General features: G+C 37.8%; 1 protein-coding gene across 3 annotated transcripts in view; it reads left to right on the forward strand.

Moving 5' to 3' along the window:
• The window catches only part of LOC126468814 (double-stranded RNA-specific editase 1-like), a 157343-nt gene that overhangs the window by 128439 nt on the left and 10584 nt on the right, over nt 1-18320 (forward strand). For all 3 annotated transcript variants that reach the window (XM_050096581.1, XM_050096580.1, XM_050096582.1), the window contains exons 5-8: nt 2396-2873; nt 2959-3142; nt 14605-14867; nt 14984-15092. In XM_050096581.1, the coding sequence (XP_049952538.1) occupies nt 2396-2873; nt 2959-3142; nt 14605-14867; nt 14984-15092 (1034 nt within the window). The remainder of the gene's footprint in view (nt 1-2395; nt 2874-2958; nt 3143-14604; nt 14868-14983; nt 15093-18320) is intronic.

Below are 18320 nucleotides of genomic sequence, written 5' to 3' on the forward strand. Positions count from 1 at the left end.
GCATACTGTCCAAGCAGGCACTGTGGTTGCTGGTCCTATGCTCCCATGTGTTTGTTTGATGTTGGTGTGACACACCATGACTGACTGGCCCGACCACCACACATTTATGTTCCCATGATTATTTGATGGCTTCCCAAGATGCAGCTTTATGCTTCGCACTGGTCTTGTTATAAATTAACAAATTACTGGCAACTGAAGGATCTTTTATTCTATAAATATGTAAGTTTTTCTGTCGTACCTTGAAAGCTGTCTCCATCTTTTTGGACCCATTTTTGATCTCTGGGTTCTCATTGAAGTTAGGATGAGAATCTTGCATAGTTACTTGAACTTCATTGATGTTACCATACATGATCTTAATTGTTCATGTTGAATTCTTTGCATCTATTTTAATGTATTCCTCTGTTCGAACTAAATTTTTAATATCTCTCTTTTTCACATTCAATGTCCAGATTAATTGCAAAAAATGCTAGAATACTCTGCAAAAGCAAGTCATTTAAATTGAAGGCCTTTCTTTTAATGGCCTTAATTGATTCTGTTTGGGACATTTTCTCAACTCATTCTTGTCTGCATTCTGGGATTGTTTTCTCCAGTGCACAGTCAGACACAACTGGCGAGAGGCTGTCTCCTTCTCTTTCTTCTGTTTTGATTTTTGTTTGTTCAGATTGTAACCTAATAATTTAACTTCTCTTTGTATGTTTTCTAATGTTTGTTGTATAAGCACTCTTGTCTTGGCATCTATTCCAAATGTGTGTGTCGATAGTTATATGCTTTCTTAAAATCAACCAATGTTATGATCACATTCTTACTGATTCTTAGCAGTTTGGTTTTGATCAAGATGTGTCTTAATGTTGGAGATATGTTCTGCACATTGACTGTCCTTTCCTTAATCCTGTGTGGCAATCTTATTGTTGCTGAACTGTGTGGCACACTATTCTATTCTGTAGTGCTTTGGAGAGTACCTTGCATTTGACTGGAAGAAGTGATACACTTCTGTAGTTGTTGGCATTAGTTTTGACCCATTTCTTTTGTAACAAGTGAATGACTGCATCTGTCCAGGCACCTGGGATCTTTTCTTTGTGCCAGATCTATTAAAACAGTCTCTCCAACTGTTCTGATACTTTGTCCCCAGAATATTTGAGAACGACTGATTTCTTGCCAGATAATTTGTTATTTTTATGATCTTAATTTCTGTCTTATCTGGTGGGTTTGAATGAGGAAATTTAAGTAGTGACTCCTGGAAAACCTGGTTATTCTATGAAGATTCACAGTTGAGTAGGGCTTTGAAATATTTGGCCAGATTGTTTCGATTCTGTTTGTTGTTCAAAATATAATTTCCCACAACATGTTCATGAAACATGTTCAGTGATAAATAGCCTGGAAGCTTTGACTTGAAAAATTGATAGAAATATCTGATGATATTCTTCTTAAGGCTATGTTCCATTTTCTACAGTTGATGTTTATCAAATTTTTATTTGGTGCTTCTGAACGTCTTGTCTGTTCTTTTGCTTTGGATCTTGAATTCTCCAAAATTCTCTTTGATGGAGTTCTATTTCTTACGATCGGCAAATGTTTTCTTAGGGTGTCTTCAGTTGTCATTCTGCCAAGGGTGTGTTTTCTTCTTAGCTAGAAAGATTGTTTTGCTGCTTCTTCATTTTTTTAGCAGCTTTCTCTGAATAACATTTGGCTTGTCTCTATATTCATAACACTCATTATTTCTCTTTGGCTGGTGGTTGCTTCATCATCAGTTTGAAATTTTAATTACATGGAGGTTGGTGACTGCAAGGTCTTTTATTGTATTATTTAATTTTGTTGTTGTTAAAAACTCTCATATCATGTGTGTCTGTCTCACTGTAAATTAAATTTAAGGATCATTGGTAAGAGAGGGCCTGAAGACCCTATTGGTGCCAAGAAAAGTAAATGATTAAATAAAGTCAGATAAGTGCAATTGAAGTAATTTGAAATGCCCATGTTCAACACAATCGGTCACACATACAGTACTAAAATTTAGATCTTGCCAAACACCTTTTACATTAAAGGTATGGGACATTTTTCTTATTCTGCAGAGTTTACTAAAAGAATGTGTGTGATATATATCTTAATAAAGTTTGGGGTATCTGCCTGAGATATCTTCAGGTATATTTACTGTGTATGTAAGTAATATTGTCCATAGTGAGACACAGTTAGCAATTTCATGAAACGACATCTATTTTTCACGGTTTTTAAGTATTTTATAAATTATATCCTTATCTTTAAATTCAAGAATTCAGTCATTCTTTGTAGAACCATGAAATGAAAATGTATTTTAACAAATTACTTTTAGAATACTATTTAAGCCATATATAATTAGTAATAACATCATTATTTGCTAAACATAGTTCATTTTATGTGCTTTCAGGTTAATGGTCAAAGTTTTCAAGGTCAAGGCCGATCAAAAAAATTGGCAAAACATGCTGCTGCAGAAGCTGCTCTTCGTTCATTTGTACAGTTCAAAAATGCTCCAGAAGCTCAACAGGCAATGAACATGCATATTTCTGAATTTGATTATACAAGTGATGTTATGGAAACTGAACTATCTTTGTTTAATACATTCCATCCCGTGGAAGGAAGTGCTTCACCTGGGAATTGTGGCGGTCCGGATAAATTATCAAATGAGCATTTAGAAAAAGCACAGAATGGTTGTATTCCTCCAAAATCCCCTTCTCAGGCTATAATACGACGAAATTTACCTCCTATTCCTTGTGATAAGAGCCCAGTAATGTTGCTGAATGAACTCCGATCAGGCATTAAATTTGAATGTGTTTCAGAGAGTGGTGAACAGTATGCTAAGTTTACAATGGTCGTTAATATTGATGGTGAACGATTTGAGGGAACGGGTTTGTATATTCTGTATTAATTTGGGTAAATATTTAACATAATTTGACTTGATGATGTCTTATATTTTCTCCCCATTTTCAACAGGTCCAAGCAAAAAACTTGGGAAGGCTGCGGCAGCAAAGGCAGCCCTTGCAAAATTGTACAATATGACATTTACACCATTTCCCAATTCCCTGAAGCAAACAAGATCTCTGTTGACTACTGGGACAGCCAATGCCTCCCTGGAGCAGATGACATTGCCGCAAGTGCTGGCAGATCACATATCTAGGTGATTGAACTCGAGGAAACATGCCATTGTGTCAAAAACTGAGATCCTGATTGTGTACAAAATACAGTTTGATTCTTGCAAAGAAGGAAACAATAACCAGCTGCTGTTTATTTCCATAAAAATTGCTCCATTAACAGTTTCAAACTGACAGGTTCATCGTCAAATGGCTGTTCACATATAGACATCTTTGGTGATGTTCACTTTAGTTTCCAGCTGTTTATTCCACTTGTGATGACAGTTTCTTGGGGAAATCAAATAGCATCAGACAGTAAAGCTTCACAGCAGACACCTATGCAGTTGACACCAAAGACAATAGAAAACGTAGCCAGCCGCGGTGGTCTCGCGGTTCTAGGCGCTCAGTCCGGAACCGCGCGGCTGCTACGGTCGCAGGTTCGAATCCTGCCTCGGGCATAGATGTGTGTGGTGTCCTTAGGTTAGTTAGGTTTAAGTAGTTCTGAGTTCTATGGGACTGATGACCATAGATGTTAAGGCCCATAGTGTTCAGAGCCGTTTGAACAATAGAAAACAGCTGAAAATAAGTTGCTCTTGCTTTTTTTTAGGGGGAGTATCCTACAAAACAAGCAATCTATTTAAAAATATGAACATTAAGGTAAGCTTCGATGTAAATAACAAACTCCAGCATTTGTAAGTTAAGGAATAACAATGCTCCATATAAGAAGATCAGGATATACAAACTCACTTTCCAGAGATGCCCCTCATACTATGTGCTACAAACTGGGAGAAGGTTTGAGACTCAGGTCATATGTTCGAATAGTTTATCAGTATTCACATTTGCAATACAGACAACTCTCGAAGACATGGAATAGAGAGCATTGAAGAGCATATCCAGATATTTCATTGTGATGGTTGTTCTCCGCACATAGGTTCTACCAATCCAGCCCTGCCCTGTACACACCTGGGTCACTACAACCATCTGCTAATACGACAGGGTTTTATCCTCATGTGCCTCTGCCTACTTCCACCATAACCTCTCAGTTCTCTTCTTCGAGGCAATGAAACTGAAGTTTGGTTCCGCACTTGGTCCACAACAGACACACCACATGGCTAGGAACATTTCATATCTTGAATAGTGCAGTACACACTACAATGTCCATTCTTGGGAGCTTGTAACAAAGTATTAAGACTCAAGCCACACCACACTTTCTACACCTGCAACACAACATGCTACATAAAAAAACTGCATCACACCACGAGACAGCAAGTGCTTATGCTCGCATGGGTAATAACCGAGATTCAAGCTCCCGCCCATCACGGCAGGTATGCTCACAGGAAGACTGTGTATCATTCTACTGAATTCCTCCCTGGCAATTTTCCCAGGAAAGACTCATCATTTGTGTGCATCATGGTGACAAATTCATGTTAGTGCTGTTGAACACTGTGTGACTAGTTACTTTGCGTACGCATCATCCTCTTCGTCATTTGTACGGTCTATATTTCAGGATCCTATGAGAAAGATTTTTTTTTTTTTTTTTCTGAATCTCATGGTATTAAAACATTTATTGAGAACTTGATGTGCTGAATTCGCTACTATGGATGCTACTCTTACTGTGCCTTGCAGTATCACTCTTTTCTTTAGCATTCATCATATTAGCAAGTGACGTTAACACTTTGCCATCCACACGTCTCATACAAATTTATTCGCTTGGCACTTTCAGCGCTAATTCAGATTACTTGGCTTGTCACTGGCTGCTTGTCACCTTTCCGTTGATGACAAGCTTCAAACACATTGACCTTTGCGCCCTTTAATTTTTCCGGAAATCCTGTACTTTGCCTTGTCGTTCCACAAACTCAAATTTTCTTTTCAAGTAACTTCTCTGCAAGTTCTACACTGCTATAATAATTATCCATGTAATAGTTCCATCACTGTTTTTGCTAAAGGTTGTCCAACACTGGAATATATCTTGAATGAGGAAAACACACAGCATCTGAATGAGTATGCCATATTTTGTAATTTTCGACGCATTGTAAACTTTAAAATCTAACTGTCCATGTCACGGTATCATTCCTTCATCAATTGAGATGTTTTGATTTAGATTAAACATTTAAACTTTTTGGAAAAATAATCAGTTACGAATTGCACTTTGAAAAGCCAGTTGGCATGATTTGGTTTAATGTTGTTGGAAAAATGTAAAAAGATAATATTTGTCGGAATCGGTTGCTGGCCATCGTTCTGTGAAATACAGGTGTGTCTATCAACCGATTTGTTGACCAGTAATTATCGATCCTTGCTTTTTTTGTTTTCAATTCGCATAAGGATAGCAAGCCCAAACCATTTTCTAAGTTCGGGTCCCTTAATGTCGACAAACTTGGCTTTTTATTTTGTTATTTTTATTTTTTCATCCAGTTTCCCTGTATTGCAATTTTGACTGTAATACTGGTTGGTTTCATTGTTGTGCCCTGTGTAACATGTCTGTTTTCCGCACACCCAGTTTTAGCTAATTTTACAGAAAAAAATTATTAAGTTAGTTGGAGACCAACATTCGTGCAGCGTTAACACAGAAAGGTAGCCTTATGACTTTACTTGGAGAGAGAGAGACATATATTTACATAAAAGCAAATCACCACTTCATCTCCTCAATGAACAGACTGAATTAGCCAATGCAGCATTTCTGTAAAATCTCATTTATCTGCTTTCCAGTTTGAAACAAAAACTACAACCTTTGACAATAACAGCATGCTAACAATAACCCGAAATTAAACACTACACAAAAATATTACAGCCCACTTAGTCATATGTTAACCCAGTTCACTCCAACAGTGAGTGGCACTCGACATTTTGAATTTTGTTTTCCATCCCAATGTCAAGCCTCATTCAACAGGATTTTTTATAGCTCACACATGCTCCATTCTCAAATCTGATTGTACTAGGCATCAATGCTACGTAGTACTGCACTCTCGGAAAGTGCATGTTAACTCAGTGTCGAACTGTGGCAGTTGTGTTGAGAGAAAGGTAATTATTATGTTGAAGATAGTACATGCAAAATGGCTAGTTCTTCCCACACAGTTCTTTCTGAGGAATACATTGTAGAACTTTTAGAGGAATGTCTAAGTGACAGTGATTTTGATGACGACGGTGATTCACTTGTAAATAATTGAAGTGAAATTATGATGGAATATGCAATGAAAAGTTTTGTATTTTAATGCTTGTGTAAATATATTTGAATGCAGGCAGACAATTTTGTTTTAATGTATACCCTAACTGTTAGGGGCCTCATTGTTTCCACAAAGAGACTCTTGCAATTCTCTGTGCCGTGCTGTGCTTGCCACTGTTTTACTGTGATTTAAATAAGAGTGCACGAAGGTGCCCTGTGGGTGCTTTGCAGAGTTTAAAAGGTTAATACAATAGTTAATTTTCAACTTGCTGTCACTTATTCGTATACTGTTCATTGTCTTAATATTCATTTATTTATTTGCAATTTTTTCTCATCGTTTGTTTTGTTTCCTGTGCATATGATATTATTTACATGTATCATTTCAGTAACTTTACTAACAAATTGGTTTCCTTGTTTGTTTATTTTATGTGTAATCAGTGCTCATTAAATGTAAATTGCATGTAGTGAAATGTTTGTATTTGGTAAATTTTCCATTGTCACATCAGTGTACATGTTGTAACATATCTAAGAGAGAAATTCTTTGGTAGTGTTATATTTCTCATATTGCCGTCTTTGTACACAGCCTTCCATGTGGCAAAAACCTGTGCATGCATGCGCTACACCATTTGGATATACAGAGAGGTCCAAAGAAAATGTATTTACTTTTTAATGGCTCATAACTTGAAAATTAACTGACAGAAATATCTCATTTTCGGTGAAAGTTTAGCTTAAATTGAAGTCATTGTAGCTGTTCAAAGCTGTCACTGTTTGTCATATTAGGCTGTGAGAAAATTAATGAGACTGACAACAGTGAGCGATCTGGCAACCCTGTGTTCTAAGTCTGTAGACCGGTGCATTCATCCCATCCAAATCCTCAGTCTTGAGTTTCAGTTCCGTACAGCCATTTCATGATTTTTAGGCTGGCATCATGGAAGTTTTATTTTTGTTGTGTGCTATGGAAGTGGAAAAGCAGAATTTAGAGCAATGTTATGCAATCAAGTTTCGTGTTAAACGTGGGAAATTCAGTAGTGTGACCTTTCAAAAGTTGAAACAGGCCTTTGGGGAACATTCCTTATCAAGAGTACAAGTTTTTCACTGCCACAAATCACTTTTGGAAGGCTGAGAACACATTGAAACCAACCAAAACATTGAACTTACATGTGCTCGTGTGAGAAGCAACTGACATTTGCTGTGGAACACATGACTAATATGTTTATGAATGGCATCAGTATGGCCTACGTGCTTTAGTGTGGGCAGGCATTGTTCACAATGGACGAACATCTTTGCATATCTTTGTGCGAGGTATAATTACAGCATAATGGTATTGCAGGGGGATTATCATATCCATCTGCAGGGGTGCAGTGGGTCCCGACTCTCTCTCTCTCTCTCTCTCTCTCTCTCTCTCTCTCTCTCTCTCTCTCTCTCTCTCTCTCTCTGGATGACAGTGCCCGACCACACAGGATCTCTGATGTGTCAGACACTGGAAAGGGAAGATACTGGACATGTGGGATGGTCTACATACTTCCCAGACCTAAACCCTATAGTGCATGCCGGGGATGCTCTTGGCAGACGTGTTTCTCAATGAACACATACTCCCCAAAGCGTGCAAATACTGAAAACTACCTTGAGACAGGCGTGGAACAATATCTCCAAAGGACTCCTCAACAGTTAGGTAGCCAGTGTGGAATGACAGATGCAAAATATGCATTACTGCCTGAGGGAGGCAACCACATTCCGTTATGAGAGGCTGATTTCAACCTTCATGTTTGGAGTCTGACCGGTGCCGCCATGAACATTATTTATGTCTGTTATCCTGTGGTGAAATCTCTATCATTTTTAATTATAAATACAGCATTCCACCTCTATTACTTACGTACTGTGTGTCATGTCATCCATCATTGTGTGCGATTATTCCTCTCCAGCAATGTGTCTTTTCCTTAGTAATTGTCAAACAGTGTAGAAAAAAACTATAATTCCTTTCATCAAATGTCAGTGTTGCACTAGCAATGTTTAATCACACAATGGAGAGGAAAACAAAACAATGCTTATGTGGTGACTGCCAGAACTATTAAAAATGAGACATTTCTGTCAATTAAATTGGATGGTGTGCAGAATTAAACAGTATATACATATACAGGCAGCGCAGTAGTTAGCATACTGGACTCACATTCAGGAGTACGACAGTTCAAACCCCTGTCCAGCCACCCTGATTTAAGTTTTCTATGATTTCCATAGGTAGTGTCAGGCTTTGAAAGGGCATCACCGATTTCCTTCCCCGTCCTTCCCTTATCTGTGCTTCTGCTCCATATCTCAATACCTTGTCGTCGACAGGTTGTTAAAACACTAGTCTCCTCCTCCTCCACATTTTTCGGCCACTCTGTGATAAAAAGAGTGCTATTTATACTCGTCACTAATTTGTGAATACAAGCAGTACACATTTGCTACATAATGATTTTAATCGTAAACAACCTAAAATTAAATAGTTCTACCTTAAAGATTTGTTCACGTTGTGTTCAATTGCTATTAAGTACAGTTACAGTTAAATAGATCAGTTGTCTCATAATTTTTTGCTGTAGGACACCACTGCCCCAGGGAACTTTCACTACAAGGAGGATAAACAGCGAAAAACTGATGTGAACATCGACAAATTTGTGTTTAAATGTTAACAGCTATCTGAAGATGAACCTGTCGATTCAAAACCAGTATCAGCACTTTTGCGTAAATAAATAGCGTTGTTAACAGTGGCTGCTTGCTGTTTTCCTCATTGCAAGGATAAACCTTAATGGAACATTTAAAGCTTTTTTATTTTTTAATTTTTTTATTTATTTTTTTATTTTTTAAAATGTGAATTCGTATGTAGTCTATTGTTGCTTTATAACTGTTTCATACAGAAATATTTTCACATACACACCACCACATTTACCTTTGACAAATAAGCAATAAAACAAGCAATGCAGTATACTTCGCTGCACACAGTAGGATGTTCAGTTTTGGCATAGAGGCAATTGCCACATTGAGTGACATTTTGTACTACCTTGGGTATTATTTCACAAGTATTCAACAGCTTGGAATCTGTTGGCTATGTGGGCCCCTAATGATGGTGAAAGTTTGTGTTTAAAGTAATTTTCCTGTAAGTATACATTTGCAATTCTGTCTTGAAAAGACATCTTCTGTATTTGAACTAAAGTACAAGACCTTTGTGTACACCCAGTCACAAATGTACCAATGTGTCCCTTTAAGACACCTGCATGTGTCAGCAATGAACACCATACGTGATGAATCCAAATTGTCTTGTGATCAGTATTACACACATACATTTTCATCCATGGAGTGAAGTAGAGACTTCGACTCATCTGACCAAAATAATAGGTTGCTACTTGCAGTAGAGATGACATGTGGAGTTGGAGACAGGCACAATGAAAAGACTGTTAAACATTGAGATTTCAGCCGAACTTGACTTACACACACATTTGCACAAGCAAGCACACCTCACTCATACATGACTCTCTCTCTGGGAGAAGCTAGAGATAGCTGTCGTGTGTGTGTCAGGTGTGCTTGTTTGTGTGAATGAATGTGTGGGTGTTTTTCTTTCTAAATGCACATGTGATCACTATCTCTGAGAGCTGATATTCCAACTTGAACTTCCCATTATTGAACATACTTTTTTATGGTTTTCAACCAACTTTGGCACTATTATCACAGCAGGCAAGTTTCTTCCACTGCTGGTGTCAGTGACTCACCCATGATTACTAGGAATTTCCAGGGAGGTAAAAAGGAAAGTGCAGACGATGCAATTTGGTGTAGATTATTATTGCATCCATAGTAATACATTGTGTCAACTTAGAATTCTATCTCTACTAAGTGGTACTGTGTGACATTTTAAATGAAATGGAATTTCCAGAGAAGTGATATTTTACAGACTAATTGAAGCACGTGATGTCACTATTATTGAAACATTGTGAAGCTGCCATTTTCATAGTGGTATCCAATTCAGCTCATTCCATGTTATTATTTTCTGAATGCAATCTTCTGTAATATGATAATACCAGATTTACATGGAATTTTATACACAGAAAACTTTGTGCTGACTAGTCTGGCAAATATTTTGCTCTTTCTGACATTGAATCATTGGTTGCATGTCATGTGTTCTTGAGATGGAGAGCTTGCTTACAGTACTTAAATGATGTGTGCCTACACTATATTATTACCATACCAGAAAAGCTCAGTTAGCTAATGTCATGATTATTTGTCAGAATGACCATCTCGGGTTAGTGTGCTCTTTGAGTATGTCTACCAGTTTCCCGGTGGTCATGGAATTAGATGTGCACCAGTATCAATATCAGCCTTTATTTAGCAAGAGACTCGTACAGTGGACAAAGGCAGTGTCACTTTGATGTGTGTTGTCCCCAGAATATGCTTCAGCAAAGCACAAGGTGACGAATTTGGCTATGGTGGCACATGGTTGTTGGCCTGGCAAGTAGCCTTAGTGAATAGCAGTGGCAGCAGCCTTGTGGACTTGAGATTGGCATAAGGTGTTTCTCCAGCAGCAGGGTGCAAGTGCACCAGATGACCAGCAGCTCTGGCAGTGTGCCAGGTGCGAGCCACACTGGAGTGCAGGCTTCAAACCTAAGACCCCTTGGGACACGCAGGTGCTGGTTCAGGACATCCAGGAGGTGACCCCCATTTGATGGATGCCGCTTGAGCCCTGATAGCATCAGGTCTAGCAGTGGCCCAAAAACCAGCAGCTAGCAGATGATTCATCTAAACACTGATTGATACTGGTTGGTGCACATGGGATGGTCAGCTGGTATGGATTATGTCTTGACATATGCATCTGTTGAAGAAAGCTACTTTCAGTCATTTGGCCTCACTTTATTATGGCAAGGAGCTGCTTTTGATCGCATTGTCAACCGAGGCAGTTGTGGGCCCCAGAGTGGGATAATCCAGGTCACAACTGTGGAGGCCTGGTCCTTGCACAGTGCCATACCAATGATGTTCCATTCCTGGCAGCATGATTCCTTGTGCAGAAAGCTGGCCTTCCTCACCATGGGCTGTGAAGTCTGACGAGGGGATGTTAGCACAACAGTATGTACCACTTGAAAATGGCCAGAAGAATGGCTTGATGAGAAATCAGCTGTCTCTTAATAAATTTTTGAGTTTAACTTTCAAGTCAGAAGGCTTAAATTTATCCTTAGGACGACAAGACCCCTAGTGACAAAAAGAGACTAATTTTGTGCATTAAATAATAAGGTATGACGTAGTGAAGCAAAGGTAGAAATGTAGGCTAGTCACTTGTAACTCATCTCAGGATAGTGAAAGTGTTCAGTTAGAAGATGTCCCTGAGATTTGCAGGTTTTCTTTTAATGACATTCCTAATTTTCCTGAACTAATTATTGTTATAGTTTTCAATAGCACACTTTTTTGCAAGTTACCACATAAACTGCTACTGGTTAACCCAAATTCAAATAGGCTTTACAATTTTATCAACAGTTCCATAAGTTATAAGGTCTTGTTGCTCTTGCAAATTCTTTATTGTCATCCGTCACCATTCATGTCATTGTTTGATAACCTATAATCCTCAAGTATATAAGATATCCTCATAGGAACATAATTGGTTTGTTTCCTGTCCAATGTACTGTGCTGATGTACAAAAGAAGCATGTAGAGACAGGGATCCAATTTTTCAGAAAATGGACATGAAGCTTTAGGGGCCTGCAGCCCACAATGAAGATAATGCAAGCTGATAAGTAAGATGGAGGTAGTATGAGTGAACAGTAAAAGCTACAATAATTCAGTCCTTCTCTTCACGTTTCCTGATGTAATGTTATAACAATTCTTTTGAAAGTATAATGTCAGACTTATTTGTAAGAAATTACTTAGAAAATTTTTGTCTGCACAGTGTCTCAGAATTCCATGATTCTTTTAGACTACTTCAAGATTTCCATGACTTTAATGGTAAAATCAATTTCCGTTAGCATTCCCATATTCTATACAAGTTGCCACACTGTTATTTGAATTTAAGTATCATAAATCTTGTTTATATTGCAATCTATTACTTCATCTGAAAGTATCATTAACTTGTCAGTTTTGATGGTAACTTGTCTTGACATGCAAATCATGACACTTCAGGGAGGTTTGCATTGCAGCAGTGGTTGGCTATGCTGTATTTGTAATTTGAAACAAACTAGGATATAATTTAGCTTTGCAGTTATGATAATTAAAATTACTAACCCGCAACAAGATTAATTTCCAGATTACTTTGTTAATTTTAACTGAATTTGATGCTGAATTCTGGTGCCTTGATAAATTGAATGACAAAATGTATATTAGTGAACTTCATCACTACAAAATTTTGTGTGCAATGACAGTTTTAAATAAGTTAAGACAACAAAATAATTGAAATGTATACATGTTATGTTACCACAAAGAATGATTTCTCTCTGGACCTGCTGGAAGTTGAAATAAAAGCTGGGCTCTGCTTCTTTTAAATTTTTATCATTGATTGCTATACATAAATCTTTAAAGGTGATTTATTTCTAATGCTGATTATCACTGTGATACTATAGCTGTCTGATATGGATGATAACTTTCGCTGTGGGGAAAAATCCAATAATATCAAGCTTCTTCAATTCTTAACTCCTTTCTTTCACTAAAATTATTGTTGCATTAAGTTTAGCATACTAGGAACAGTTTACAAATCCTAGCGATATGTTAACTTGTAAAGTGAATTGAAGACCTTCCCCCGATGTCATCACTATCATGTTTAAGCCTTGAAACGGGGAACGTAGTAATAATAGTGTGCACTCCAGTATTCTCACAAATGCTACAGTCTTACACTATACATGTATACACCAAAGCCCTACATAGCAGAAAAGATAGTTGCAGTACCAAGCAATGCCATCAGGCCATCCTCTGGCATGCATTCGCATTCGTTATACTCTTTTTTTCCAAATAGTTGTGTCATAGTTAATATTTCTTTATACTGTTCACATTATTGCAGAAATTTTTATCTAATAATACATTAATTCATATTGTCAATAGGGTATTTATTGTTTGCACTTTTGCTTCTTCATATTTGGTGTTGTTGTTGTTGTTGTGGTCTTCAGTCCGAAGACTGGTTTGATGCCGCTCTCTATGTTGCTCTATCCTGTGCGAGCCTCTTCATCTCCAAACAACTAGTGCATCCTGCTTACTGTATTCATCTCTTGCTCTCCCCCTACAATTTTTACCCCCACCACCACCCCCCGCCACGCACACACACACACACACACACACACACACACACACACACACACACACACACACTCACACACACACCTCCTCCCCTCCAGTATGAAATTGGTGATCCCTTGATGTCTCAGAAAGTGTCCTATCAACCGATCCCTTCGTTTGGTAAAGTTGTGCCACAAATTTCTTGTCTCCCCAATTCTGTTCAGTACCACCTCATTAGTTAGCATGATCTACCCACCTAGTCGTCAACATTCTTCAGTAGCACCACATTTTGAAAGCTTCTATTTTCTTTTTGTCTAAATTGCTTATCATCTGTGTTTCATTTCCGTATCTGGCTATTATTTGTTGTAAAATCTTGAATCCCACTCCAACCAGCAATGTGTCCTACCTGCTGTAATTTACACATAATTGGCTTACCTAACTTTTAAATTTTGCTTGCATGCTCATTAACACTTTTTGTCAGCACTGTCATTCTTATTTGCCAGGTGAAACATAAAAATTTGGACCATGTGTATGAGCTGACAGTGCACACAGTTGTACTTGTAGAATAGTACCAGCAATAGTTTTAATCAAGAAAACTTAACGAAAGATCTACAGTCTCATTATTATTGAAGTGAAATTTAATAATGTCAACAGCAAGCCACTGCAAGTTCCTGTGAAGGTATTTGCCTCTACCACTTTCCATCTTTGGACTGTGAGGTAACAACATGTACTACTTCAAACTGGAATGTGGCATGACCTAGCCAGATGACATTTTTAGAACCTGTTGCAGCTAGGACTGTGTTTTACTTTCTCAGTAATAAATTGTAGACCTTTTATTTGCTTTTCTTGATCAAAACTGTTGCTGATTGAGTCTTAAACAAGTCCAGTTGTGTGCAATGTCAGCTCATGCACATGGTCCAAACTTTTATGCTTCACTTGGCAGCACCATCAGCTGTGTGGAGCTGTACTACTGCTCTGCCCCCTTGTTTCTCCTATTATGTAAAAAAGAGTCCATTATGAGTAATAATAAATTATTTTTGATGTATTGAGTTTGTTTCTTTGTGGAATAAGTTTTTAGAGCGAGTTGAAAACTCTCGTGTTAACAAATAATGGTCTTGTCATTTCCCCTTATTTGCAGGTTAGTAATAAACAAATTCACATCTTTAATAGAACGACAACCTAACCATGCTCGACGAAAGGTACTGGCGGGAATTGTGATGACCACAGGACCACAGATGGAAGACGCAAAAGTGATCTGTGTTACAACTGGAACCAAATGTGTAAATGGTGAACATATGAGCGTAAATGGTGCAGCACTTAATGACACACATGCTGAAATTGTGGCACGCCGCTGTCTTTGTGACTTCCTCTTCGCACAACTGGAATTACATGCTGATGAAAGTATGTAGCATCAATCAGTACTTTGTGATTAAGAGTTAAATGCATCAATATAATCTATTTTACAGTACATTCTATAAATAAACCTTGTTATTGAAATATGTCCTTTGTAATTCAAGGCACAGCACAGGATTCTATCTTCAGTTTTAATCCAGTGGGGTATTATCAACTGAAGGAAAACATAAAATTTCATTTGTATATTAGCACAGCTCCATGTGGTGATGCAAGGTAGGTAACGAGAAACTGTATATTTCTGAAAACAATTATAATGTAAAGCTGTTAGCTAGTGGCTCTTCTCTTCTCACAATCTTTGTCGTGATAGTTCTGTGACTTATGTTTGATGTGTGGCCACTAGTAAGGAGAAGTTCAAACACCCACACCTTCTCCTCTCCCCTCCTTTTATTATCTACATTTAATCACAGTACTTATGAAGTAGATTCAATTGTCTAATGTTTCTGTCTTCTTCTTCTAATTCTTCTTCTACTATTCAGTGACATTCAGTAATATTCAGATCACTTACAGCTCTGTTACTGTTGTCGTCATTGCAGTGTTTTTAGGACTTTTATGTGAATTACATTAAGCTATCTTTTATTTGCAGTTGCAAAATATGAGAAGACGGTTTTGGAACTTCCAGTCCTGTCATAGAAATTGTAAAGTGAATTGTTAAGAGGGAAACCAGAAGATATCACACATAGTGTAATGTTGAGTGAGAGTTGTGTAGAATTTTTTATATATTTCGTAAATCTAAAGAAAACCTTGCAATGGCTGTTTTCTGTTATTAAAGGTACAAATTGTGGTCACTGGGATAACAAACTTTGTGTGCCACCACACCACCAGCAAATGGGGAACATAATTTGTCACAGCATAGAATTAATGTGACAGCTTAGAAGACAAATAAATATAAAATGAGGATACATATATTGTCGTCTTAAGTGCAAGTATTCCCAAAGTGGGGATTTGGTTATGCAGGTATGCCATGCAGAGAACTCAGTACTGCCAGGAATTTTTTTCCTGGTTGGAGGACTGGAACAGGGTACAGTCAGCCTCATTGTGCCAATTGGAAAGCTGCGTGAATGAGAAGTAGCAGCTCTCCAGGGTTTGGAAAGTCAACAAAGGCTGACCACATGGGCCTCCTACATCTTCAAGTCACATCAAAAATCACCAACTGGTATCTTAGATTTAAAGGATGCATCCACATAAAAAAGAAATAGCTTTTTCTAAAAAGTTGTTTTATTCAGCTTATGATCACACATGGTGAACATAATAAAGGAGGTTAAGAAAAAACACCTTAAATACTGTACCCACCACTTTATTTTTAACTGTTCTCCAGTAGGTTGATAATGCCAAGAACTGACTGAATTGAGGAAATATAGCTTCCAACAGTATCTTGAGTGTGAAAGTTGGGCTCTCATCACAAGAAAAATTTCTTAACTTGCTTGGCATATGTGATGGTTTCCCATTCTTCAGCACAGAAATCATCATCTACACCAGCTGTTACTGTACTACGTCTATCATTTTCAGAACAGTCCAATGCGGTATGTTACGTCACTGCATACCAGGCAACAACAAACATCAGCATAGTCCATAAATGCTAAGTTTCATTACTGCATGTACCTCAAGTAATGAAGTTGACTTCTTTGTAGTGGAAATATTTAATTTTCTTTTATGAGAGTAAATAATGCAAAACTTTAATCCTGGGATTAAATTCTTCTTATGCCCTCTTCGTAGGATATAACCTATGAAGTAACCTTGTAAAAATTTTCTGCAATTATCCAAACATAATTGTCAGTATTAATATACAACAGTGTTGTCAATTTTCTTTACTCCTTTTTGTCTCTATCGCATATTTCCTCCAAATAGAGAAAATTTCTGATGTAATTAAATTACAAAAGATCCCAGTTTCACCAAAATGACATTTTTCTGGACTCTTATTCTTGCATCAGTTGTGGCAAAGTATTTTTCTTTCAGTATTCATAGTTCCACTTTTTCCATTAAATTATGTGTTGTTTTAAACCTAATTTTTTTCAGCTTTGTCTTTAGGCTGGTTTGATCAGTGCTGGATTTACCAGCAGGATGAGTAGGTAGGAGTCTAGGGCGGCAGATTTTAGGGACAGCAAATTGGGGCCAAAATCTGTTTCATGTCTTACAGAAATGAAAAAGATTCATATTTATGTACCTACATGTTAAGAGGCCCACACAAACAATTAAAGGTCTAATATGTTTCACCACTTAGATAAAGTTTTCTACAATTTGCGTAGTTGCGTATGCTTGCGGCACGGGAACAAGTGACGTGACCATTTGCTACGTGTGTCAAGCGCATCGATTGTATGAAAACGGTGTGCCTGCTGCGGGAACCAAAGCGGGGTCCTGCTGTTGTAGGCATATACCATATGGCATCCTTGAGTTTGACATTTTAAGTGGAGGGAGGGGGGCGGGGATGGAGTGGGGGTTAATGCTCTTAGATTCCAGGGTTCCACCATTTCCCTTGGACCTGTGCCCATTGCTCTACACTCACCAGGGAAAGAAATGAAAACTCTTGATTTGTGCCTTGAACTGAGATTGAAACAGGCATGCTGAACAAATGAATGCATGAATCTTAGAAATGGTGTTAAAGGCAAATGCTTAAAAACAGGACATTTCACTATAACTCACAGCTCTTTCAAAATAAAGAATAGAAACGTTCAGCAGTGGAGCTTTGGCTACCACTTAACTACAGTATTAGTTGATCATTAAGAATGCAATAATGGAAGAAACATGCATGGAAGGCAAAGGAGATACCTTAGTTGTTATGCCAGCTGTTACTTTTGCTGTCCCCAATATATAGTTGTCATTTTTAATATAATCCATTATGGACTCGAGGTAGCAGTTGTCATTATACTGGTTATCATTGTTAGCATTCAACCGCGATTCTTATACATATATTCAGTTGTCATTATACTGGTTGTCATTGTTAGCATTCAACCGCGATTCTTATACATATATTTTAACAACGCGTTTCGAGAGACAATGCTCTCATCGTCAGGTTATAAAGTCTATGTCATGAAATTAAAGGGTCTAAAAAGACAAAATACCATCACAAATAGTTGGGAAGTCCATAGAGTAAAACAGAATTAAAAGTGTATTGGACTGTGGGTCCTCGTCTTACATTGAAGTTGTTGACACAAGTCGATGGCCGTCCCATAGCTACGAAGTATGCTGTCGCACTGTGCCGGCTGGGGAGCTGTTGTGGACTGACATGCCTAGGTGTTGTGGCGTGGTTACAGCCGTGTGCTTGACGGTAACGCTATGCTATTGGTGCCTTATTTCCTTATTGCATTGGTCTTCCATCGTTAGCCTCTCGCAACTCCGTCAGTGACATGCTACAAGTTAAAAGTCGCATACGTACCCTAAAATAATTCTAAAAACCCGCTAAAAAATCTCATTTCTTTAAAATTATCTTGTGCATTTAAAATATTG

Source organism: Schistocerca serialis, chromosome 1 (genome assembly GCF_023864345.2).
Source record: "Schistocerca serialis cubense isolate TAMUIC-IGC-003099 chromosome 1, iqSchSeri2.2, whole genome shotgun sequence".
NCBI lineage: Eukaryota > Metazoa > Arthropoda > Insecta > Orthoptera > Acrididae > Schistocerca > Schistocerca serialis.